Source organism: Podarcis gaigeae (genome assembly GCF_964106915.1).
Source record: "Podarcis gaigeae genome assembly, chromosome: 2".
In the NCBI taxonomy this organism is placed as follows: domain Eukaryota; kingdom Metazoa; phylum Chordata; class Lepidosauria; order Squamata; family Lacertidae; genus Podarcis; species Podarcis gaigeae.
Window position 1 is genome coordinate 62553140 of NC_139679.1, and position 26077 is coordinate 62579216.

Here is a 26077-nt window from a genome sequence, read left to right on the forward strand (position 1 = left end):
CACCTAACCCTAAGCTCCTCCCCATCATTTCACAGCTTGCCCGTCCTTCCTCCTCCATCTCACAGCTTGTTCTCAAACCCTTCTGCCATAGCTCACCCAACATCCCCATGCTCCCTGTTGCTGCCACCACAGGTGGGTGGGTACCCTTTCACCCTGCCACTACTGCTGGTGGGAGGGCCAAGAAGGAGAGAAAGTCTTTCCCACCTTAGTCCCCATCCTTACCCTGCCACCACAGCCAAGCCTTTGTGGGCTTCCTTTTGGTGTTGGTGTGGCGGCCACTGACGGGGGAAATCCCTCTTTCCCCCTTCCCCCACCAGTGGCAGAAGCTCTGGCAACAACAGAGGAAGTGCAGCAAGGCTTTCTTGCTCTACCTGTCGGCTTACCTGCATTGCCTGCCTGCACCACCGTCTTGCTTTCTTCTACCCACCTGGGTCAGCTGGCAGCGGCAACAGGAAGAACATGGGAGCACCTGCCTGGGGTGCCCACCTGCCTGCCTGCTTACTCTGCCACACACACACACACACACACACACACACACACCTCTTTGTCAGCATTATGACAGATGAGTGCAAATATAGTATATGTCAGCATCGCCCTTGAGCCAGTGCACCAACTGGACTCATGCACCTCAACCCCAACTGGGCTAGGCGAGCTGGGTAGCACTGCCAGAGACCTCCTTTCTCACAGGAACAGGTCACAGTGCTGTGGACTCACAGCTTAGAGCTGAGAGCACCGGATTCACTGTCTCAATAATACAGTCGTTGCGCAGCAGAGTTTTGCAGAATCTTGCAGCGTATAAACCACTCGGAGAGCAGCTCTGTAGAATATCTTCCTTTTATTCTGTAACTACAACTATGATACAAAACTATATACAGAGCTGAATATTCTAAGCTGCTCTTAGCAGCAACCTTATCTTTAGACACGATCTCTAACACTCTCTCCCCCCGATACACTGACTGACTGACTCTCTCTCACACACATTGATGTGGTGCTGGGCAGAATAAGTAGATAGCAGGACATGCCTCCTCCTCTCTGGAGAGTCAGCAGAGACCATCAGGAGATCATGAGGAGATTCTTGGGTATGGGAGGGGTGAAATCTCCTCAGTATAGGGACAGGCAAACTAGATTCTTGGTTTTTAACAGTATGGTTATATTGCTGCACAATTATGGAAGTTAACCAACAAACATGCAACTTGTGCAATCTTGACATTCGATGTCCCCCCCCCAATGATGTGAAACACTAAGGCTCACAACCAATTCACTAAAGCGAATTTGACACCACCTTTATTAATATAGACACTTCCAAATGTAATTTGAATGACAGAACAAAATCCTGCTTACCTGTGACCAGGGTCCTATCCGCCACTGCGCAGGGCAAAGCTCCCGGTTGCAAACCCTCCTGCCCTCTGGGCGATCGCTGTTGCAGTATTTGGCATGGACAGAGCGGTTTGTGTTATCGTGCAGCGGTTGGATGCAGCGGACAGAACGTACCTGATATCCTGTTTTCCCACAACTTTTGCTGCAAGGTTCCCAGTCTCCCGTAACCCATCTGGTTCAATAAAAAAGAAGTCCAGGCTGGTGAGTTTATATTGCACATGTTTAAGTCACACAATAATAATTTGATGATTGCTATTTCTTAATGTCATGGTTTCAGGGCAGCTTCTCTCATCACATCTTGTACACATATTCATGGTGTGCCAATCAGGTAGGATGCACATGAGCAAACTGCATTACATCAGCTTGGAAACCTATAGGCCCCAAACCCCACTTGGTCATGCTTAGAGTGGACCAGTTGAAATCAATGGGACAATTTAGTCATGACCAACATAAGCCGCATTGATTTCAGTCAGTCTTCCTCTAAGCATGCCTAAGGAAGGAATTCAAACTCCTGGCAAGGAAACAGAAGGGTCAAATGAAGCTGCTTTCTTGTCTCCTAGAAGTGAACATCTGGGGCAGGATTCAACTAATGAGTTCTGTCAGTGGAAGCACAATACAGCTCCCTCTCTCCCCTAAATTGGCTTGGTTCCAGGGAGATGGGGGGGGGGGTTGGATTGTTCTGTCTGGCAAGTTGAAGGCATGCTATGATGGAATGATTGACACAGCATGGACTGCTCAAGCTGAGGAGGAAGAAAAACCTAGTGGGACGTCTCTAGGAATGTTTAATCATGGCATTATAGCTGTGTAATGTTGTAGGTTTTCATTTGAATAGTTAATTGTTTTCTGTCACTGCATGTATTCTTATCTAGTCAAGTTATTAATTTTGTTCCATTCTTGAATTATGACAGTTGAAGGAAACAACAAAAAAATTCTATGCTAGGAGCTTCATTGATCCTCTTCGATACTTTGTAGTTTTTTAAAACTGTAGTTTAGAAACCATTTTGATGGCCCTCCCTCTTCCTAGTTTGACATCTTTAAACTTTAAACTTTTGCCAAAAATTAAAATTAAACGTAAGGATTCTAATGCTCATCATGGAAACTTCACACGGTCACAAAAATACTGAGCCATTAAACCGACAGATATTATTACATAAGCACAAAAGATACGAGATCTCATTATGCACCCTAACAGTGATCTAAATTATTGTGCTAGATCCCTCCCCATTAAACTTTTGTTTGTTTGTTTTGCCTGTGGCAGCTTTGCTGGATTTACAGGAAAAGAATTTCCTTCTAGGCTCCGTAACAACAGCTATTTGTAATGTTCTAAATAATTCATGTGGAAAGCAGCAGGGGGATAAACCACTAAAACAAGTGTTGTTGGTAGATGCTGGCATAGGAGCAGCATAATTCTTAGAGATGAATTTGCTGCTTTGGATATGCCGGCAATTCAGCAATCAACCAAGGAACCGCATGAAAAAGAATGAGGCCACAGCAATGCAGTTTGTCCTGCCATTATAAAGCTTTCAGAGCAATCTTATGTATTTCTCTCAGGAGCAGTGCTAAAGTCCTTCTAAATCTTTACTGTACTATGCTAATGAATAGAATATTAACCTCTGTACTTTCTGGATTTTTCAAAATTCAGTAGATACCATGATGCAAAAGGGAACTTGCAACTCCCAGTAGGGTTAAAAGGAGTTTCATTCATCTCCCCGCTGTTGCCGAGAGCCAGCCTTGGTGACACAGAGGATGGCAATTACATCCTAAAAATCCAAACATTAAAAACTCCAGCATTGCAAACCTCTGGCCCCGAAGCTTTGCCAAGGAAATAGTGGAAAATGTAGCAAAGTGCATTAGAGAGTCAGGCTCAGGCTCCATCTAGCCCAGTTTCCTGTACCCGAAAACGTATAAGAGCACACACAGTTCAATAACAGACTGAGGTCTGGGTGAACAGGAGCACCCACTGTAGATGGTACTCACACCTTTCCTGATCATTTAGGGCCAAACTAGCTAATGGCCACTTCTGTGTCTCCCTGGGAATGCCTAGAAGGTGCCCTCTCAGCCCTTAAATTCAGGCACAATGAACATGTTGTGTGGAGGGGCAGGGATCATGGTGGAGGTGCCACCCCCAACCTACACATGTTCCTTTAAAGACCTTCAAATGAATGTCCATGGTTTGGGACCTCTTTCCTACTAGCTTTTCTCCTAGAACCCTGCCCACATAGCCCTGTCTTTGATGAGTGCTTGTGAGCTCCCACTGGTGTGCAAAGTGACAGAGGGCATTGTACAGATTGTTCCACAGCTTGCTCTGGCTTCCTGCTGTCTTCTAGGCAAAACTGAAGGCCATCTTTTTGAAATGTAAAATGACTTTGATATTATTTACCTTGCGGGAACCGTATTAGGTATGTCGACTCGGAAGTAGGTCCCACCATGTTCCATGGGACTTACTCCCAGCAAGGGTGTGTGGAACCTGCCTACTCATGTTCTTTAAGTTCAGCCAGGAACATCTATACTGCCTGAACATTCTGGACCATACCACAAGCACATATAGGGGGGCATTCAGTCACATTTTATTCACAGTAGACCCACTGACCTTAGTTAGGTCAATTGATTTCATTGTTCGGATTCAACTAACAAGTGCTGCCACTAGCAGAAGCCAACCCAAAGAATCCTGCTAGTGCAAGGGAGCTTTCCCCCACACTCCTCCCCATGCACCCCCCCAAAAAAATGGCTTGGGCAGGGGTTTGGAGAACCATATACAGAGCAGAGCACCAGCGGAGGAGAGAGGGGAATAATTCCACCTGGCAAGCTAAAAGGCTGGGCTGGCAGAATGACTGCTGTAACCAGTGCTTTTTCCCCCTAAAAAAATGTTTAGGAGTACTCTCATTTTCCTACTCATATTCTAATACTGCCCCTCAATGAGGCCAAATTTAGATTCACAAAATGTTTAGGGGTATGCATCCCCCCAGAAAAAAGCACTGGCTATATCACTATGTTGAATTCCTCACAATGGATCTACACTGAGTAAAAATTTAACTGAATACCACCCATAGAGATATTTATCAATGATTTTTATCACTACAGAGGAACTCCTGTCCTTTGCTTACTTACCAAAGTCAGAGTCATTTTTAGAAGCACTGTAAAGACTCCCTTGTCTGAGTTGGCATTTGAGGGCCAGCCAAAGAGCATATGACAATTTTAATTAATTTTAGTTATATTCTGTTGTTACTTGCTACAAGCTATGCATTATGGATGCATTAAACATTATGGAAACTTAAACAGAGAATTAAAATAAGATTCCAACCCTTTGCAGCCTAGTAATTTGAGACAGAATTGCCAGAATGCAGGCTGGAGCTATCATTGCCCATCCATTCCCTTTTTCTGTTAATTTGACTACTCACTTTCAAAATCCCGCAACAATAACAAAAATGAAGCTCTTGATCAGAGTATTCCTTTGTTGTGATATTCACAAAATAATTATACAGTTTTCTAATGGCTAAAGGATGAACAGGCTCCCTCTCTATTTGTGCGTAAACAGAATAATGGCATGATTAGTTGCGTGAGACATGAATGGGGATGCAAATGTGAAAGCTGCTCCCTATTTAAAGAAACAAAGTGCAGAATTACTGCATTCTCAGTTGGGTGTGCCCTTGGATGCGCATCTGAGAGTTTGATGGAATTATGTTCATTGTTCTCTATCCAACAAGTGATAATGATCCATAATACTGTTTATACATTCTTAAATTGCATATGGGCATGCATTTCTTTAGGTGGATGGGGCCAAACAGTATCTCATCCATCCTAATCCACGGCATTAAAAAATAATATCTTTCCCCCCAAAAAACCAAACCCTGTAACAAGAATAAAGCATGAAATTGGAAAATATAATAATTGCTTAAACAGTTATTTTTGCAAGCCAAGAATACCTACTTTCCACCCACTCCCCAACAAACCCACATCTTTAAAAGCTAGGCTGCGAGTTTTATTGGTGTTTCGATTAGGACTAGTCTTTGACATTTTCTGCAATAACAGCCCATAATGGGTGTGCAATCCATAAAACAGAAATCACCCCCCGCTGCCGCCACCCCCCAAATCAAAATCTACTTTGGAATTGGGGAATCGTTAATTTTTAGGGAATTTTCCCCCACAACAAGCTAAATTCTGGGAATTACATTACATCATTGCATAACTCTGTTTGGGCAATATTCTACACACCACAGCTAGAAAGCAGTTCTAACCTAAAGCAGCCACAAAGGAAGGGAGTGGAGAGGTCATTTGAGGCTAGTTCCAGGCACTTCTTGATTATTATGCAACAGCGATGAGTTATTCCAGTAGAAAGAAATGCTTACATTGGCTGGGAACATTCCTGGAGATTACACACTCTGCGAATGGGCTTTGGTTTCTGGATGGACTCACAGTAACTGCGATGAACCATCTTGTGGTCAGTCTTCCTCCGACAACCATATTTTGTAAACTGATGACCTTAGGAAAGAGACTTTCTGTTATCTTCAGCATTCCACACAACTCAGAATGCCCTGAAACCTGCTATGAGACCTATTAAGCTAGGGGTAAAATGCGAGTTTCTCTGTTTTGCAGAGAGGCCTCATTCAGATGATTATTTACCACCCACGAGATCATCCATGGGAATGTGGGGAGCTGCTCGTAGGCCTGGCTTGTGGCTGGAATCCTGTGGACAAACCAATGTTATGAACTCTACGGGCCTGTTTCACTTTCTGTATCAGTTCAAACAACAAGAATTTCATGTAACCCCAAGCCTAATGGCAGCTTCTAGGGCTCCCACACACAATCCTGGGGGGAGTGGGGGGGGGACACAAAGTGTCTGAACTGTGCCAGAGATCCCACACTTACAAAGATGTGGGATCTTCCAGTGTACTTGCTACCTACTACCTGGCATGTGGGAAAACGTTACAGTTGGGTAGAGTCAGGGCTGGCCCAAGACATTTTGGAACCTGAGGCGAATCACAAAATGCTGCCCCACCCCCGGCTCACAAGGGGAAAATAGGGGAGTGAAGAACTACATCAGGAACAAGGTAAGAAATAAAGATCAACACTGGGAACAAGGTGGGAGGAGACCAGCAGAGTCTCCCTTTCACTGAGAGGCTGCTATGTAGGAAGCAGGGGGACCACTGCTGAAGAGCTGGCAGATCCAGTCTCCAAGGAGCACATTGCACTCAGAAAAAGGCAATGTATTCCTTGGAGGCCGGATCTGCTGCCCCTGTGGATCCTCCTGCCTGAGGCAGCTGCTTCCCCTTACCTAATAGGTGGTAAAAGTAGAATGAGAGAGCTTGAAGCAGGTCCTAAATTGCACAGCAGATAGAATTCTGGGAGCCAGGAAATGAATGAACAGGTCCTGATCTAGATGCATACATCTTCCAGAAGCAGGTAGCAGAACCTACTAGCAGTTATCCATGGCTCAATCTTCTATGGGCTACAATGTACGTTCTCTGCTAGAATGCTTATATATTAAAACATGTTGCCAGCACTCATTCATTTATATTCTCTCAGTTACTGAATGGAGCTGTCCTCATGCATTCAACCTGCTATCTGGTTTCTAAATGTGCAATACAGTATGAATAATGAGCAGCAATAAATAGCTTATCTAGAGAGTGTTTCTAGACCTGCATTTTCATGCTATTCATTCATTTACCCACCCATTAAATCACAATTGAGGATGTTCAGGTACATTTACTCTTTGATTTAGTTTACATGTACAAATTTGTCATTAGTGAATTTGAAATCAAATGGGCTGCAATGGGTGGATAATTCATTACAGGTATCACCACAAACATGGGGATTTTCAGTGAAGGTCTTTCATATGTTCTGCTGTTGATATACATCTGCATGTCTGAACACATACACAATTACATAGTACAATCCTATGCATGTAAATCTGGAAAACAGTCCTATTGAGTTCAGTGGGACTTTCTTCCAGGTAAGTGTGCATAGAACTGCCCCCTAAGTAACCCTCCAAAAGCTATGCACATTCATCAGTTTAGCACCCTTTCTTTACCTCCTCCACAGGGTTTTGAGCACTGTGACCACTTTTTCAAAGCCCACTCAAATGTTACTGAATCTTCCAGAACATTGTTGTTGTCAACATTCAAAGAGTCTTCATGGATCATGTACTTGTACGTCAGTGTAATCTTGACGTTACCATGAGGAATTGCCTGGTCAGACAAATAAGGCATACCTTTTCAGCAAGGTCATTTGGAATATCATAGAGGCATTTTGAAAACAGATTAAAAGCATGAAAAGTAGGACAGGTCCCACCCACACCCCCTTTTTAAAAATTAAGCTTCAGAACACATTTTAGAAATAGAGGGCAACTTTGCTCCAGTCCAGGGGTGGGATTGACCTTCAAGGTCCTGTATTCTTATGATATATACAACTTTTAATGACAACTGGAGACTACACTCATGTGTCCCTTTCTCACAGAATTTGCAACTAGGGCTTACTACAAGGATGGGCAGGATTAGGGCCAAGAGACTGTCCTCTACTGTTCCTTGTGAGGAGACCCTCAAAACTGTAGAGGCAGGGTAGGTAATGTTTGGTGCCTTCCAGATGTTGGATCACAACTCCAAATACCGTTGGTCTTGCTGCCTTGGCCTGACGGAAGCTGTAGCCCAGCCACAACATCCAAAGGGCACCACATCGGCTACCACAGCTGTAGAGAATTTGTTTATTTATTGTGGGTGCAATTAAACAATTTAAAAGTAAATACAATAACAACAACACACACCCAAATTAAAGACAGCTTGGGGAAATAAAAGATTGTTTTCTGGCACTAAAAGGACAATGAGCTAAACCTCTTGGAGTAGAGAAAGAAGAGGAGGTATTGTACTTTCCATGTCTTAGTATAGTTCCACTTCTCTTCCTCCAAAAAATGCTCAATAAATCCTCCCAGCCAGGGTAGTCGTTTTGCCTGGGCAGCAGCCAGACTCTGGCCTTACTCTTATGGCTCTCCAGCCTTTCTTTATGTATATTTGCCTGGGAAGCTGTGTTGTTCTTCCCCTGCTACCTGCTTTCTCCCTTGCAAGTAAGTCAGCTTGTCTGGTTTTTTTGGACATCTACATCTGAAACCCCTACACACAGATGTAGCAATATATAAAGTTGTTACCATTAAATATGCCCTTGATTCTTAAAACAGATGTCCTAACAGATGCAATCCATAAAATACTGTACGTATGACTCAGTCTAATCTAGACACTCTCATCTTCAAGTTACTTACCAGAACGGTGATTCCATTACGTAAGGGGCCCATAGTTTGCACCATTTCCCTATCCTCATCGTTCCGATACTCCCATTCTACGCCCATGTTGACAAACACTTTGGAGTCTGGCACGTAGTTCTCTTCGTTCAAAATAAACTTCCCTGTTTCTCGGTTCTTGATAGCTAGAAATAACAGGACAAATATAACATCTTCAAGAGACTTCAGTTCACTCTCTCTTTCTCTGCCCTCCCTCTTTTTCTGGGACTGGAAGACTTCAGGAAGAGGTCTGTCTGCTTGCTTTATTTATTAGATGCATTTAGAGAATTTTTATACTGCCTTTCACAAAAAAAAAAGAGAAGATCCCAATGTCGTTTATATAAAAATGTAAGTAAAAATGTAAAGGACAAGTGTCATAAAAGCAAAAGAGAACAAAAACACCTAATAAGACAGCAAACTAGGATCTAAAAAACTCCTTAAAAGGGGGGTGGGGGGCAGGGGTGCTTTGCCAAAAGGACAACAGAGCAGGTGCCAAGCAGGCCTCTTTAAGGAGAGGACTCCGCAACCAAAAATGCCCTCTCTCTGATGACCATCCACCTTATCTTGGATAATGGGTGGATCCAAAGAATAACACTGTCAGGTGATCTCAGCATCTGTTGGTTGATACGGAGCTAACCTTCCTTTAGGTATCCAGGGGCCCAAGTTGCCTGCAAGGCAAGCCCTGTCCACCGTTTCATCTGTAGGTGGTGCTATCTTGCCTGACCAGAAGGAAAATGTAGAGATTGTACTCTTGCATGCCACCCCAAACTCCAAGCAGTGCAAGATTCTGGGGTGCTGGGCACTTACCCAGGATATGTGTTTCCTTTGGAAGGTGGTGTCTTTATGATATATGGCTTATTTACACATATATACAACCTGCGCCTACGATGGAGGGGTTCAGAGCATTATCACCCCAAGAGGGTCTTGCTTCCCCTATAGTCACAGCCTTGGATTGCAACAAAAAACAGGCATAGCTCTGTCTCCCAGGTGCCCAACCTAAGGTTACCAGATGTCCCTGTTTCCTGGGGACAGTGTCCTGATTTACAAATCAGTCCCCATACAGAATCCATTGAAGTTGAAAAGTGTCCCTGGATTCATTGAAAAAAATCTGGTAACCTTAGCCCAACCTGCAACCTGCCAGCTTCTAGCTTGCATAGACCTTCAGGTACAGGGCGGTATAGGAATTAAATAAATAAAATAATAATAATAATAACTCTCAAATTTGGACTTTATCTTTCTAACTACGAGCCCCAGAGCCAGAAATTCAATCCTTGCTGGATCCAGAAATTAGAAGGGTATCAGGCATACAGCCTAGTTCGCCCTCTCCTCATAAGGATCTGAGTCTCAGCAAAGTTCACCACAAGGAGCTGCTGCTGCTGCTGCTGTTCTGTATGGTGTGCAGAGATGGAGACGCCGCCTCCCCAACATTTGAAGGAAAATATGTTGGCATTGCAGAGTCACAGGGAGTGACTCTGTCATCAGGCAACAGACACTGCTGACTCTCGCACCCTGTCACAGCCCTCTCCCTTGGAAGGAAGCCCTCAGTGCAGTCAGCTATTTTATCTAAGAGTTGATAAATCGTTTGGGGCTGAGCCTATGTTATGCCATTCATTTGATTTTGCATTGCAGACCTGGAATTGGAGAACCAGCTGGACCTATCTGATAACAGAGCTGTGAAGAAATACATTCACAAGGAACAACTGGCGTCTATTGTGCATTATTTTACTTTGTGAATTCTGTTCTAACAGACCAAAACAAATACTCGTCCTGCCTCTTCATCCCCAGTATCTTTTCAGCTACCTGGTCTTTTTTTATCTTCTTCAATGGTGTGTCTTACATCAGCTCTGAGACGAAAAGCAGAGCAAATCATGCATTATGTTTCCAGATCAAGCAGCTGAATTTCTGTTAGCATTGCCCTGCCTGTTGCATTACAAGTCTCCTGCCCCTGTCCCTGTGGATCCCTGCCCTAGAATCTTGTTTTCTTCATGCCTGAAGTAACAAGATAAGAATGCCAGAAAGTATGTGCAGTGATTGATTTCTTTTCACTATATAATACACACACATATTGGGGCTTTAGTGTGTTTGGAAACAAACCCACCTGTTCTTTGCTGGTGTGTGGGGGTCTCTCTATAATTAGAAAGTGGTTTAGAAAATTCACTCTGCACCTGCTCAAGGGCTCCATCTCTTTACTGAGAAATATACCATGTTAGTCATTCTCAAAGTAGATATTATTATTATTATTATTATTATTATTATTATTATTATTATTATTATTTCAGTGGGTCTACTCTGAGTTTGACTAATAATTTATTACACTCAGAGCTTGTCTACACCAGAGTTCACTGTGTGTTTATGGCTGTTGGCATTCCCATTTAATTTGTGTAGTGCACACAATGTTATCCTTGAATAACACCAATCTTGATGTTTCCCTTCTATAAATTCAGGTTTAACCAACATGGGGATAATCAAATGAGTTGAGAGAAACTGGGCTCCAAACCTCTCCACCTGGATGTTTCGCTGCCTTTTGGGGGCTACACCTCTGCTACACCTCTTTCCACACCCACTGCTTCCTCAATGCTTCCATTTCTTTTCTGATGGTGCTTGTAACTATTTCAGCTACACACCTGAATGGAGCTTAGTCCTATGTATAATTCATTTGATCCCTCATAAAAAAATTTTTTACAGTGAAATTCTACATGTATCTACTCAGAACTAAGTCCCATAGCGGTAAATCTATATAAGATTGCAACCTGAAAATTTCACGCACAGGAAACAAACAAACAAATGCACAAGTTCAAACTGAGGACTACCCAACACCATCACTGAGAAGGCCTTATACTGGATGGGAAACTGAAACTGAATCAGCAAGACACGCCAACACATGCTATTCTAGGTAAATGTTTCTGTTCCACAGCTCCATGTGCTTTCAGATGCTCAGTTTGTGCCTGGGTGGGCTTCCCTACTGACTTCAAAAGAGGGAGCAGTTTTCCACGTGCACACCATTTAAGGATATATCCCTGTGCTTGAATTTGGATCAATGGCTTAACATTGCAAGAAGGTAACTTCTGGCCTGAGAGGTGTTTGACAGCTCCCTGTTTTAGCTTCCCCAGGTAGATGGCAGAAACAGGAGGTTAATGACTTCCTGGTTATAAGCTCTACATGGCTAGCAGACTGCAAATGGGTTACATGTGTGCAGGCTGAAACTGCGTATGCTGCCTCTGAGTTTTATTAATCTTCAGAAAGAACTTAGCAAATGGAATCAATTACCTAAGGAAATCGCTTCAGCTGAATCATCTGGCTGAGATGTTAAGTACAGCAAATCATTCCTCTGTGAAGATGACTGGATTAGATGAGGCCCCTTTGAACTTGAGGGGTCTACCATCTCACTCTATCTCTTTTCTGCACTTCAAATGTTGCTGCAGCCTTTGCTACTGAACCTTGCTACAGCCAAATTTCCTGGCCAATCTCTAAAAATAATTAAGTCCTCTTTCATCTTTCTTCCTACTTTGACTGTCAAAATAATAATTCCAAATGTGGCAGTTTCATACACTTGTTGCCTTGCCTTCTCTGTTGCTCTGGGGGGTGGGGGACCGACCCTTGTGTCTCTTGCGATCCCTTCCTAAAGTGCTGTCAGGGTCGATACCAGGCTTTAAAAGCCGGAGGTTTATATATTGCCCGTGCTTCATCAGAAACAGTTTGCCGAGCATAAGGAATAAGTTGGTACAAAGAATGCTATGAGTCCCATGAGGCTCCACAGAACATCAGTGCAGGGGAAGCATTTCCTAAAGTAAAACTGGGGGTGGGGGAGTGATTCATGGCAGTTACAAAGCTATTGGTTGTGAATCCACTTCTAATTAATAACATTCTGCAAGACATTGTCTATTATTGATCCGCTGAATTGGAAGGAGAGGATTTCAATTACTGTTTAAGCTTCGTGATTGATTGAGCATCCTTGCGATGGATGGCTCTGAATCTGAATCTGAATGCACCAGGATGCTATAAAGGCATATGCAAAAGCAGAAGCAGTGAGCCCACTGACTAGGAAGCACATTCCCTGTAACAAATAAATATGGAAACTGCATGCAGTGGCGGAGGAAGGGGGTGTGGGTCACCCTGGGGGTCATCACTGAGGGGGGTGACAAAATGACTGTATATATGTGTAAATAAACCATATATCCTAAAGACACCACAGTCTCCACTGTCCCTCATTCCAAGGAAACCAAACCCTGGGTAACTGCCTGCAACCTCTGGAATCTCAAACCACTTGGAGATTGGGGTGGTATGCAGCAATTTCATTGTCATAATATTAGTTTTCTCACAAGGAGAAATTCTTCTCTTGATTGATTTTATTTTTTAAACAGACAAAAGATATTTTCACATTGTCAGTAAAAGAAAATGTACAGAAAAAGATGGTGAGAGAACAATGCTGATACAGTGGTACCTCGGGTTAAGTACTTAATTCGTTCCGGAGGTCCATACTTAACCTGAAACTGTTCTTAACCTGAAGTACCACTTTAGCTAATGGGGCCTCCCGCTGCTGCCACCCTGCCGGAGCATGAGTTCTTAACCTGAAGCACTATTTCTGGGTTAGCAGAGTCTGTAAGTAGTAGTAGTAGTAGTAGTAGTAGTAGTAGTAGTAGTAGTAATAGTAGTAGTTTGGATTTGATATCCTGAATTTGTAACCTTGTAATTTGTAATTTGTTTGGATTTGTAACCTGAAGCATATGTAACCTGAAGCGTATGTTACCCAAGGTACCACTGTAATGTAATACTCACCAAGATTATGAATGGAGGCATCCGATTCTTGTATTAGCAAGTGCCGTGCACCTGCTGGGATTTCAAACATCTTGATGTAACCTGTAGGGACACATTAAACCAGTGCAGGTTGTTGTTATTACAGAGAAAGGAAAAGAGGACAAGATTGAGGAGCCATCCTTTGGGGGGCAAGGTCCCTTAGGCTCCACTCCAGCTGGTACCCCTGTTGTTGACTATGTGTTTTATGAGATTTTATGACATGGATTAGTATTCTAAAGTATCAAAAACCTCCTTGTAGATGATTTCCTCAAAAATGAAATCATATGTATATATCTGAAGAAAAACAAATGCATTTAAATTCATTTAAACAAACAAACAATGTTTAAATTGCCCATTAGCTCACTTGAAAGCCAAGCAGGTCAAAGTCTAGAAAGGCTGTACAAAAAGTGAATACAGACATGCACAAATGTGGCCCCATAGAAGGTGTTTAGACCAAGAAGGAAGAACAACCCCACCTCTACTTACCTGGAAGTAAGGCCAACTGAGTAGACATATCTAGGATTTAACTATAAGCCCTCAATCCACTGAGCCTTTCTAAGTGCACAAATAGGCCCTACTGGTGTAGCCCATAGTACTTCCAGGAAAGTACTTCTGCTGTTCTGCACCAGAAGCTGTTCAAATACAAGACTTGATGCAGCACCAGAAAAGAGATGTTAAAAACAAAGTTACTATGTCCTTCTGAAATCTTCCTGCATGCTTCTCTGGGGCAGGAGCACTATACTGAAAATGGACTAACCTTGCTTCTTTGGTGCCCTGGAGAATGTGCCTTTCACCACTTTGCAATGGGTGTTGTCTCCACCACACACGCCACACTTGTCCTCTTGCTTTGACGAGCCAATTACCTTGTCACAGCCAACTTTCTGCAAAGAATGAAAAGCAATTACTCCTGCTTGCAAGAGCCTGCATTTTCCTCCGGGTTTTCTTTTCACCAGACAAAGATATAATAAACAGCACATTTGTCTCTTCCTAAAAGGGCATGTTGATATCCACATGAGTTTTTATAATGACATTTCACCCTGATAAATTGGTTTCTAACTGCTTGCTTAACTGAACTCTGATATTAATTCATTATCAAAGGATTTCAAGTACATGTTGCTATTCAGGATTTGAGCATATTGCAGGCATTTAATCCAATTCACATAAATATTTGACAATTCATGCTCAGAAAATAACACTGAAGACAACAGTACACATTTCTCCACATGAAGAAATGGTACTCCAGAAATGAATGCGGCCTCTAGTCATACACTATGGCGAAGAGCCCCAGTACAAAGAACTCCAGGCAACAGACAACAGAATGTTTTGGTGTTTCTTTTCCAATAGCTAAGAGGAGATTAAGAAGCCATTTAGAGGTCTAGTAGATGGACAGAGAAGCTAATAAAATCTTGCATATGTGTGACATTCTCATGCACATGTGACTGTGGCTTGCAACCACTGTGTTTTCCTGAAAAGAAATCAAGTTAGTTGTATGCTCAAGAGCCTTCTCAAATTAGATACTGAATTCACTTTGCAAAGGTACTAGGCATGGCTGAACGGTTATCAGCCCAATTCCAAACCCAACTCCATCCTTCTTAGGAGGTAACTTTTCAGAGACTCTAGTAAAACAATGAAGCATGGCATGATTGATTTTTAGTAAACTTCAGTGATTACACTTAAAATGACTACTTATTTGTAGATGTGTCATGGAGAAAAGTGTTCCATTGAAATATTAATATTATACTCATTCTTGCAAATAAGAAACTGGAAAAAGGAATTAATGCCACCACTTACCAGGCACTCCCCTCGCACACAGATACTATGAGGATCCTTATATGAGCACCTTGTTCCATCATGCACCAGTCTTTTCATATACACAACATCATTAGTTTCCTTGGACTCACAGTAGAGATGGCACCTTTCTTTGGCTACAAGGGAAAAGAGTCCTGTGATTGATCTCTTCAACTGATGGTTCTTATCTGATCAGACTGCAGAAGGCAATTCAGTTAAAATAATGATCTACGAATAAAAATGTGCAGATTTCCAAAGATTCCAATCAACCCACTAGCAGTAGAATTTAGATCAATGTAGAAGGGTGCCCACTAAGTTCAGCAGAAGTGGACCACACCAAGGTTACCAGACGTCCCTGTTTCCCGGGGACAGTCCCCGGATTTACAAATCAGTCCCCTGACAAAATCCATCTATTTAGTGGGAAGTTGAAAAGTGTCCCCAGATTCATTGAAAAAAATCTGGTAACCTCAGACCACACTCAATATCATAAATATGTGTATGGCTGTTTATAGAGTACCTGATCAATTTGGCAACCCACTAAAGCAAATTTATATCCACTTTTTTGACGTGCCATTGCAGTAGTGTATGCTTATGCATACTTTATGCACAAAATTCAAAGTAGGTGCCAAGTAATGTATGAACACAGGAGCTGACGATGTACCCACCCTCTCCAAATGAAGCTGAGTCTTTTGGCAGAATAACCAATGGGTGGTAATATTTTCTATACACTGGAAATTACAGTCTTCAAATATGGCAGACTGGAACCAAGGCCATTAACAAAGCAATAACACGAAGAAGGAGGAGGAGGAGGAAGAGGAGGAGAAGGAGAAGAAGAAGTAGAAGTAGATGTAGAAGAAGTGGTGTACTAACCATCACTATGCTCATATGCAAGCCAATGGTGCTTCTTGTTCTGATATTCAAAATAAGGATCCCACTGTTTGCACTGCTCCTCTCTGAAATCTTCATTATCTTTAGGACAATCGTTTGTGCTGCAAAGCTGGAACTCATAGCTTGGTCCAAAACATGTACGACCTCCATTAGCTGGGCTAGGAATAAGAACAAAACCAGATTAATAAATAATATCACGTCAGTGACACTTATAAAATTATCTTATTACTAATTAATTCATATTTGGAGCCTGAGAGATCAATTGCAGGAGTAGATTGGCTCCTTCCACTGAAATTAACAGAGACAACTCTACAAAAGCAAGCTACAATGTTGAAATCAATGGGACCTATATATATCTGGTCCCACAGATTTCAGTAGCAGTAAAAAAAAATACTTAGGGTGGAATTCAGCATCACACTCTTCCAGTTGTTCCATCTGCACATGCATTGAAAGACTTCAATTTGCACAATGGGGCTTCTATTGTGTAAGTGGAAGTCCATGCACAGTGCTTCTGCTGCTGGTGCTGGATAGTTAAATGCCACCCTTAATCTCTTCTCTTCTCTTCTCTCTCCTTGGTAGTATGACCAAATACCAGGAGAAGCTTTCACTTAATGGCTTCAGTCCCGCAAGTACCTAATCCTGCATGCACCTAGGTGTGCACTTCTGCACCGCCGTGGTCCCAACAACAGAATTGCTGCCACTTACTGCGCTTGACTCCCCAGTGTGGCTGCACAGCCCACACCTCACCTCTGCCCATTCTGCTAAGGGCCACAGGTGTTGCTGTTGGGAGAGCGACGACATGGGTAGCCATCTCCACCCCATGCCACCTGCTCCTGCTCGTCAGCTTGCTTAGGTCCAACTTACTGTGGGTTGTCGCATTGCCGTGTTCTGAATTTCACTCCCGTTCCACAGGTTCGAGAACAGGAACCAAATTTACTCCATGCCCCCCAGTTTCCATCTTGCTTCAAGATATCTGGAGTTAACCAGATACAGTGACCTTTAAAACAATGCTAAAAAGAGAAAAGCATACGTGGATGCATATTTTCACAATGAGTCACATTGCACAGCAAAGTTGTCTTAGTTTTTGGACACAGACTGAAAGCTCCTCAGCCTACATACTATTGCGAACACTGGAATATGATGCAATATCCCCATTCACAGCTTTAGAATAGATGATTCTCTACCTGCCTAGAATAAATGATAGGTTTCTCACACATGCATGTAACTCACTGGGCAAAACAACCACTCAGCTATACATGTAAACAGTTTCAACTGAAAAATATTGGGACAGATTGGATGATTCTTCTTGCCCAAACTGGCCCATGGAATGGAGAACACACCTGCTTTCCCCAAATACATGACCTATCTGTCCTTCCTTTGATGTCTTCTCATATCTACAGAGAGATTGCAAGTTTCAATACAGCCTAGGTGCAAGTTTGGGCATACATGCCTGGCCATGTTGCTTCCCCTGTGTGGGGACACAGCAGGAAGGGCAGATATGTCAGAAAGGGGGGCAGGTGAGTTCATCCTACAATCCACACAATGGGCTAGATTGGTGGGATAGTATCAATCTGCCCCATTATATTTGAGATGATGAAAAGCAATACCAGATACTAGATTTCTGGTGAATCCCTTACACCAATGTTACGTCAGCTTCTTCTACCCCCACTATCAGGCACAGTACGCCCCTGAATGTCAGTGGCACAGGAAACCACAAGTAGGGAAAGTGCTGTAGCCCTCAGGTCCCCCTCACTGAGTTCCAATAGGCACCTGACTGGCCACTGTGAGAACAAGATATTGGCTTCAATGGGCCATTGGCCTGACCCAGCAGGGCTCTTGTTATGTTCCAGCTGAAGCAATAATATTACCAAAACTTATTTGGATTTTAATTTAATTCATGCCAATATTTCAAGAAGTAAAATTTAGGCTTTGTGTTTGTGAATGTTGCATTTAATAATAATAATAATAATAATAATAATAATAATAATAATAAACAATTCCAGTTCATGGGTCTTAATGGTTCCTGTCAGCATGGGGAGCTGGGCATGTGCACAACAGACAGATGGCCAGAGCAACAAGTGCAATCATTCACTTGCTCTTCCTAGTAATGAACTCCACAACAAATGTTATTCAGCTTAACCAGCCTTCAGATCTAGGCATTTGGCAGGCACTGTATGCAAAGCATATGGCTAAACACCCACTGCCAACGAAAACAAAGGAGAAGGGTTTATAAAGTAAAATCTCCTTTAAGCATAAAATGGTGACTAGTGTAACAGAGAAATAGTGGGAATGCTGCCAAATATTAACCCGTAAAGGGAGAGAAAGGCTACAGTTGGTAGAACTGTGACAATGAAAAAACTGTCTGTGACATGGGGGATCAGTAATCAATAACAAAAAAAGTAAAGGAGGCACACGGTGTTCAGAGTGGCTCTTCAGTGTGCCAGTAAGATATTCCAGGTCAAAATATAATTAAGTGAAAGCTGTATCTCACGTTGGAATCGTTTTTTAAAATACTAATATTTGGTCTCCCAGGAGATGTTCACACAAGATCCATTGCCAATTCACACAACATTATTTCCAGAAATGAGATAACTTCTTTTGGTCACCCCCACGACTTGAAAGATGAAGAAACATCTAGCGGGAATGTTTCATGCATACTGTTTCCTCCCTCGATTTTCTTGTGAACCGGAACGGAGATTGCCAGTGGCAATGAGAGAAATTCCAACAATCAACCAGTTCCAGAAGTATCCAGTCATGGGAGTCGATGGAAGGAGCAACCCAGGATTTGAAATAAGGAGGAGAACCATGGGGAGGGCATATGCTGATAGAAACAAATTTGGTTCTTAGTGGCTGACCATTATAAGAGACGCAGTAAGCAGACACAATGATTCCATCATCATCATCATCATCATCATCATCATTATTTAAATTACTAGTCTCATAGTTCATCCTTTTCTTTTGCAGATCTTTTGCAGTAAGGAACTATTTTTTAAAAATGGAAAAATCTTGTGGCACCTTAAAAACTAGCACATTTTATTATGGCGTAAACTTTCATGGACTTGAGTCCAGTTCATCATATGTTTGAAGTGTTTTATTGAGTTACAGGCAGTGGAGAATGCCCCGCCCACTTCAGTCTGTCTTCTTACTTACAACCAATTAGGAAGCGGCTCTGCTTGTCACTGGTTCTGGCTCTACCCGTCATTGGCTTGGGTTCTGCCTACTGTTGGGTCTCCCTATCTTCTGCTCCTCCAGTTCCACTGGGCACCAGACACTGCTGGCTGCAGTATTAAATGTTGTGACAGGGGCTGTGGCAGCGGATGTGAGGGAAAGAGTTCTAAGCAGAGGGAAATGAAATGCAAGAAGTACCGGTAGTACAGATAGAATTCTGGGAGTTGTAGTTTGTTAAGGGTGCTGAGAGTTGTCTATTCCTCTCCCAGAGCTTCAGTTTGTAGAGTGGTTTAACAACCAAGCCCTCTTCACAGGGAACTATGCGAACTGTAGCTCTGTGAGACGATTAAGGGTCTCCTAATAACTCTGTATAGTTAAAGCTATGGTTTTCCAAGTAGTGATGTATGGAAGTGAGAGCTGGACCATAAAGAAGGCTAATCGCCGAAGAATTGATGCTTTTGAATTATGGTGCTGGAGGAGACTCTTGAGAGTTCCATGGACTGCAAGAAGATCAAACCTATCCATTCTGAAGGAAATCAGCCCTGAGTGCTCACTGGAAGGACAGATCCTGAAGCTGAGACTCCAATACTTTGGCCACCTCATGAGAAGAGAAGACTCCCTGGAAAAGACCCTGATGTTGGGAAAGACTGAGGGCACAAGAAGAAGGGGGCGAAAGAGGACGAGATTGTTGGACAGTGTTCTCGAAGCTATGAACATGAGTCTGACCAAACTGCGGGAGATAGTGGAAGACAGGAGTGCCTGGCGTGCTCTGGTCCATGGGGTTACGAAGAGTCGGACACGACTAAGCAACCACAACAATAACTCTTAGTGCCCTTAACAAACTACAGCTCCCATAATTCTTTTTTTTGGGGGGCAGCCATTACTTCATAGTGTTTTGAATGTATGGTGTGAATGTGACCACAACATACTTATGCACTGACAGGACTGGATAACCCCATTGCATCTGTTAATCTGCTAAAGAATGGTTGCTAGTGAAGGCTGTAGCAACAGAAAAGGCTGTGGCAGCCAGTGCAAATTAATTCTCTTGGAGAGTCCAAGATTCTCTGTCTCTGTGGTGACTAACACAGCACATATTTATCCATCTGACTCCTGTCTGGGAGAAGCTGAGGTCAGCTTTCTCAGTGGGAAATCATCTGGACTGGACTGATTGACTTTGGAGAACATTTTTTTTCTTGGTTAATTTCCTTTGCAGTATCTTTTTATTTAATTCCCCAGCTATTATGAAAAAAAAAATCCCAAAAGGACTTGTGGGAACCCACAAAGAAATGCAATGGGATGGGGCGGGGAAGAATAATTTTATTACTTTGCCTCAGGGCCCTGGTCCTCTTTTCTGCAATGAATCAGTTGTTGGAGGGGAACCTGGATTTAGTTCAGGATACATTTTCTCTGAGCCTAATCCCTTCCCAAAATGGCTGTGTCAAAGGGAAAGAACAAAGGCCAAGTCCCCACTTTGCCTCAAAAACAATCACCTGGAAGGAGGGAACTGGCTTCACAGATGATGCCCCCAAAGGGTGCTCTGTCCCTAAAATTAATTATTCTCAGAAACCCTGAGCTTATTTCAGAGCAGGAAGGAGGGCTCAGCCTTCCTCCATCTCCAAAGTGACTGGGTGCAGGGAGGAAATGGTAGGAAACTAATGGGCAGGAAGACTCTGGAGACGACAGCGCCATGTTTGAGAGCTCTTGGAAATGGAATCAGCTTCTCCAGAGTCATCCTGCTCACTGGCTCCTTGAGTTAGATCCAGGGTTAATGATAGTTGTATTTAGGTCCCATTGTAATACTATGTGGAATCCTAGGATCACAACCAGAACTAGTATGTGGAGGAGCTGCTTCCTATGTCCCTTCAGGCAGGCTATTTCTGGCAACTTTTTTCCTCCTCTTCATACATTCCACTTTAGGCGCATACCTAAATCTACACCCAAAATGTAACATATTAATGTGACAAATATGTGTTTGAAAACACACTTACCATACGCTTTGCTACAGCTCCCTATCGAGTACAGACATGGTGGTAAACCCAGGCCTAATTTGTGAAATGGTCCCAAGTCTGAGGCATGTGGCTGTCAATTCAGTGCATTTCTGTGGAGGCTGGTCCATTAAGGAGAAGTGGGCACCACTTCACCACATCAACCACAGTCTACCCACTTGCTTGCCTTCTTACTTACAACCAGTCCAGGAGCTGGCAGTGGCTGTCACCTTCCTCCTCCTCAGTCTCAGTGCTGCCTTTGTAGAACTGAGCAAGAAAGAGGCTAAGTACAAAACTAGAATTACTTGGCTCTGCCTGTCCTTGGCTCTGTTGGCCTACTCTTGGCCTCTCTGTCTTCCACCATACCAGTCCCAATGGATATCAAGGGTGTTCATAAATACAATTCAAAGCCCTCCCACACAGGTTCAAGAGAAGTGTTCTCATGTGCTTTTGAGAGCAATCATGTCAGTGGATGTAAACGTTAAGATCTTTAACTGCTGTTAAAGGGGGGGACAGTAGCTTGCTGTTTCCTTGCATGGTTGCTTTTATAAGCTTCCAGGGGCAAACTAAGTGACTTCAGCCGATGCAAATGTGTCTTAACATCATGGTTAGGAAGGACACCGCCAGTGAATTTATAGCTTGATGCAGCTGTCAAAACACATTTGTACATCTCAATAGGATAGAACTTAAAAGAACAGAAACTAAGGTCAGCCCTGTAATTTGTTCTTTTGTGGGAAGAACTGTGAATTAAAATTAAAAGGCCCACTTGGTGCTCCCCTTAGTAAATGTTCAGCACTAACAAGTGTTTGTGTCGAATTTTAAATGAAAATCAATTAAATGTTCCTCCTCTAACACACCATTGATTTTTCCTTAAAAACGCAACACTAACACTTGGGGAGGGGGAGACAACACAACATTTAATGGTTCTGTAGTCCCTACCATGTAATCCCTGTAATGTGAAAGGGCAGCATCAGGCAGTGGATAAGCATGAACAGAAGCAACCTGACATGGACCACAAACAAGCCAATTTTGGATGCACACTCATCACCTTACATTCTGCTATGTAAACACATCCTGCCTGCCATGCTAATGCAACCACAGAATGCTTCATCCACATAACTGCATTTCCAAGTTCATTGTAATTATAGCAGAATGAGTCAGGTACTTGATTCTTCCCCTGATCTTTCCATAAAACTACCCCCCTCCACACACACCTTCAGATCTCATTGTCCAGGCTTGGTCAAAGAACCCTCCTTTGTCCTTAGAAAATTATAATATGTAATTATTCAGGGCATTAGATTGCCGACAATTTCCCCACTGAAAAGTTAGGTGGGGATCTCTTTGTTCCATACCAGCATGAGTGGCCTGGAAGAGTTAAGACTAACAAGGGAACACTTCTGCAAGCTAGCTAAACAAAACCAACATCATGACTGCTTCTGGCACTTAATTCCTCAGCTGTTGCAAAGCCAGGATATTTTCCTGACACACCAACCATGTTTAGATTGGCTTGCACTTTAATAATGGGCACTGGGAATAGTGGTATGAAATCATGATAACGGCATCTTACTAAAATAGGATGAAATGGATCTCTCTGAAGCAACATCTTTAATTGGTTATAATTCTGTTCTCTCGTTTCCCTGACTTTATTCCAAGCAAAATATTCTGACAAAAGAGAGTTGAGAGCTATTTACTTCCTTCATGAACATGCTTTTTTTTTTAGCTAAAGGAAAGTGGAAATGTGTGTGACTTGATTTCCGAAAGGGGGGCGTGGGGGGGGCAGGAACTTGGTACTAACGAAACTAAGAAAGATATAACAGTTGGGTCTTGCAGCCATGATGCGCTAAACCTATCTGGTATTAATTAATTCGTTAACTGATTACCCTTGAACCCTACTGAGAGCAGAGCAGCTTGCATATAGATTTCAGGAGTGTTCCATGCAGGCACTGCTCGGTTTTCTTGCTTGGCTTAAGAGTGTAAGGTGAGTCCTGGTTCAGGCAAATCTAGTACAGCATCCTGTTCTCACAACAGCCAACTAGACACCTATGAGAAGCCCGCAAGTGGAGCTGGAGTGCAACAGCACTCGCCCCATTTGAGATTTCCAGTACCTGCTCTTCAGAGGCCTCCTGTCTCCAAAAGTCGTGAAAGAACATAGCCAATGTGGCTAGTAGCTTCAACAGAAAAACAACAACAACCAACCTCCATTTTTATCACTGCCTGTCGTTTACTTCCTGTTCTTAGTAAATTTGCATAGGATTGCAAACTAAAATTAAAACAGAAACAGTGAAAGTCACTAAGGAGTTGTCATCAAGTAATATAATGATTTCTGTGCAAATAGTCAAGAAAGGTAAGAATGGAAGCCTTAAACTAATGCTGTTGTGAAAAGAAGGATTGGCATAATCAGCTGAATATGATCGTTTCATTTTAAAAATGTCTGAAGAACCCCTTAGAAGATTATAAATGCTTATTTGCCAGCAATCAACTCAGATCTTGCTAACTAGTTCTCACTGAGGTGGTCTATATCACACCTGGACCATACCATGCCAGCCTGCAGGTCCCTTACATAGAAAACTACAGATCAGGAAGAAGTGTTCTAACCTACCCTTCTGTCAGACATGCTAGCTTTCAACACACATTATATTGTATGGAAGAGTATTTAAATTATGTTAGCTCCCACCTGCAATCTGAAATGGCATTGTCTAGAAACAGGCTTATTACCACTTAGACGAGAAATATGCTTGTGAAAACATGTTAGTTAAGAAAGCTACCACAAACGCACATATGCACTGCCTTACGTGCATTTTCAAGAGGCCTAGGGAAATTGTTGCCTATTTCAATGTTGGCTAAGAACATTTTACCAGCTGGGTTACATAACTTCTTATGCAATGGAAATATTGATCAGACCATTAAAAATAATAGATATTTATAGTGGACATACAAGTCTCACACTTTAACGAAGTGCAAGAGCCTTTTTTATGCCTGCTTCCACTTAAAAATATTTCAGAGAGAGATGGAATCATAGGAAAACAAAGATCTCTTGGTGGTACAAAATACCATGAAATTCCAATTTCTTCCTTTTACACAAGAGAGAGAGAGAGAGAGAGAGTGCAATCTAGTTAACATACGGAACCCATCATCCCTTTTAGGAAGCCAGAAAAAAAATCTTGCCAAAATGACACATTAGGCATAACAGCGATGAAATATTGCTACATGACGTTTTATTATATTTGAAAGACTCTTGTTGTTTTTGGCATCCGTCTGTCTCGGGAGACAACGGAGGAGTGTGCCTTTGGGGGTGAAGTCAAACTATTGGAAAGTTACAGTGCCTGCTGTGGCTGTAGAGCCTGATGTGGGAGAGACATGTTTTGTTGCAGGTGGGGCAGATGAAAGCACCCACTTCTGCTGCTGCAGATGCACCATGACTCTGAAATCATAAACCCACCAGTAAATATGTGAAAATGAAATATTAGTGCTAAAAAATGATACAATTTTTGTACTCCTTAATAAATAACTAAGCAAGTTTTTTTTGTTAAATAAACAGATGATTAAAAATATAAATTGTTCAATGGGCAGATATAAAACTGAGCAGAATATGCTGGATTCATTTTCTCCTCTCCTCTCCTCTCCTCCTTGGAGCACCAGTTTCTGTCAGCATCGCCCTTGAGCCAGTGCCACTAACTGCACTCATCTACTTCAGCCCCGACTGGGCTAGGCGAGCTGGGTAGCACTTCCAGAGACCACCTTCTGCACAGGAACAGGTCAAAGTGCTGTGGACTCACAGCTTAGAGTTGTGAGCACCGGATTCACTCCAACAAGAAGACAGTCGTCGCACAACAGAGTACAGCAGAGTCTAGCAGAGTATAAACAACTCGGAGAGCAGCTCTGTAGAATATCTTCTTTTATTCTATCTACAACTATACAAACTATATACAGAGCTAAATGGGTCTTTGCATAAAGAAATGCTGAACCGCACTGAGTGTCTGCAGCTGCTCCTAGCAGCAACCTTATCTCTACACACGATCTCTAACACTCAGTCTCTCTCTCTCCGACACACTGACTGACTGACTGACTGACTGACTCTTTGCTGGAGTAGAATAAGTAGGTAGCAGAACACGCCTCCTCCTCTCTGGAGAGTCAGCAGAGATCATCAGGAGATTCTTGGATATGGGAGGGGTGAAATCTCCTCAGTTTCCAGTTGGATGCAGATGACCATTTGCCAACCTGAAATTTACCACAGTCAGCATGAAGCCACTGAAGAGGTAGTGGGCATTTTATTTCCTACCAGATGCAGATGTGCAAGTAAATGGTCGTCCATATCCACTATGGACCAAGGAGCCTTCAATAAGAAAAGAATTTTCTGGTCACTGATGAGTCATGCTGATGGGTCATCTGATGGGTCATGCTGCAATCTATAGAGATTCCTTTTGAAGCAACCGGGGCGGGGGGAGGGTTTTTCAGCTGGGACACCTGCTCTATGCAATCTCCTCCATCATGAACTAAGGCAATGTAGGAAATGCAGTTTTCCCAAGGGATACTAGCACCAGGTAGCAGCATCTTTCTACCTGTAGCATGTTCTCGCTGGCTGCCACTGGAGCCAGAGACTAGTCTTGTAAGTGGTGCAAGTAGGAATGAAATGGAATTTAGAGGTTGTGGGAAGAAGGAACTAGGAATATAGCGGAAGGTTGGGTCGCTCAAGGAAGGCCATTAAAACTGGCTTGAAAATGAGACTGAGCATTCGTCTAATCCAGGGGTCAGCAAGGCTTGCTGGGCAAGGGCCGGATCACTCTCGCAGACATCTTCCGTGGGCCGGACCAGC

At 42.8% G+C, this 26077-nt stretch overlaps 1 protein-coding gene and 1 long non-coding RNA gene across 6 annotated transcripts in view; one reads left to right on the plus strand and one right to left on the minus strand.

Annotated features, from left to right (window-relative positions):
• ADAMTS2 (ADAM metallopeptidase with thrombospondin type 1 motif 2) overlaps positions 1-26077 on the minus strand; it is a 328102-nt gene that overhangs the window by 10468 nt on the left and 291557 nt on the right. For all 5 annotated transcript variants that reach the window (XM_083728369.1, XM_083728368.1, XM_083728366.1 and 2 more), the window contains 9 exons: positions 16976-17121; positions 16094-16269; positions 15227-15360; positions 14193-14316; positions 13418-13498; positions 8624-8787; positions 7406-7562; positions 5724-5856; positions 1342-1549 (listed from right to left, as the gene is read on the minus strand). In XM_083728369.1, the coding sequence (XP_083584495.1) occupies positions 1342-1549; positions 5724-5856; positions 7406-7562; positions 8624-8787; positions 13418-13498; positions 14193-14316; positions 15227-15360; positions 16094-16269; positions 16976-17121 (1323 nt within the window). The remainder of the gene's footprint in view (positions 1-1341; positions 1550-5723; positions 5857-7405; positions 7563-8623; positions 8788-13417; positions 13499-14192; positions 14317-15226; positions 15361-16093; positions 16270-16975; positions 17122-26077) is intronic.
• Positions 1374-6880, plus strand: LOC310839762. The gene is made up of 2 exons (XR_014561646.1): positions 1374-1578; positions 5971-6880. It is a non-coding gene; the product is annotated as an uncharacterized lncRNA (long non-coding RNA).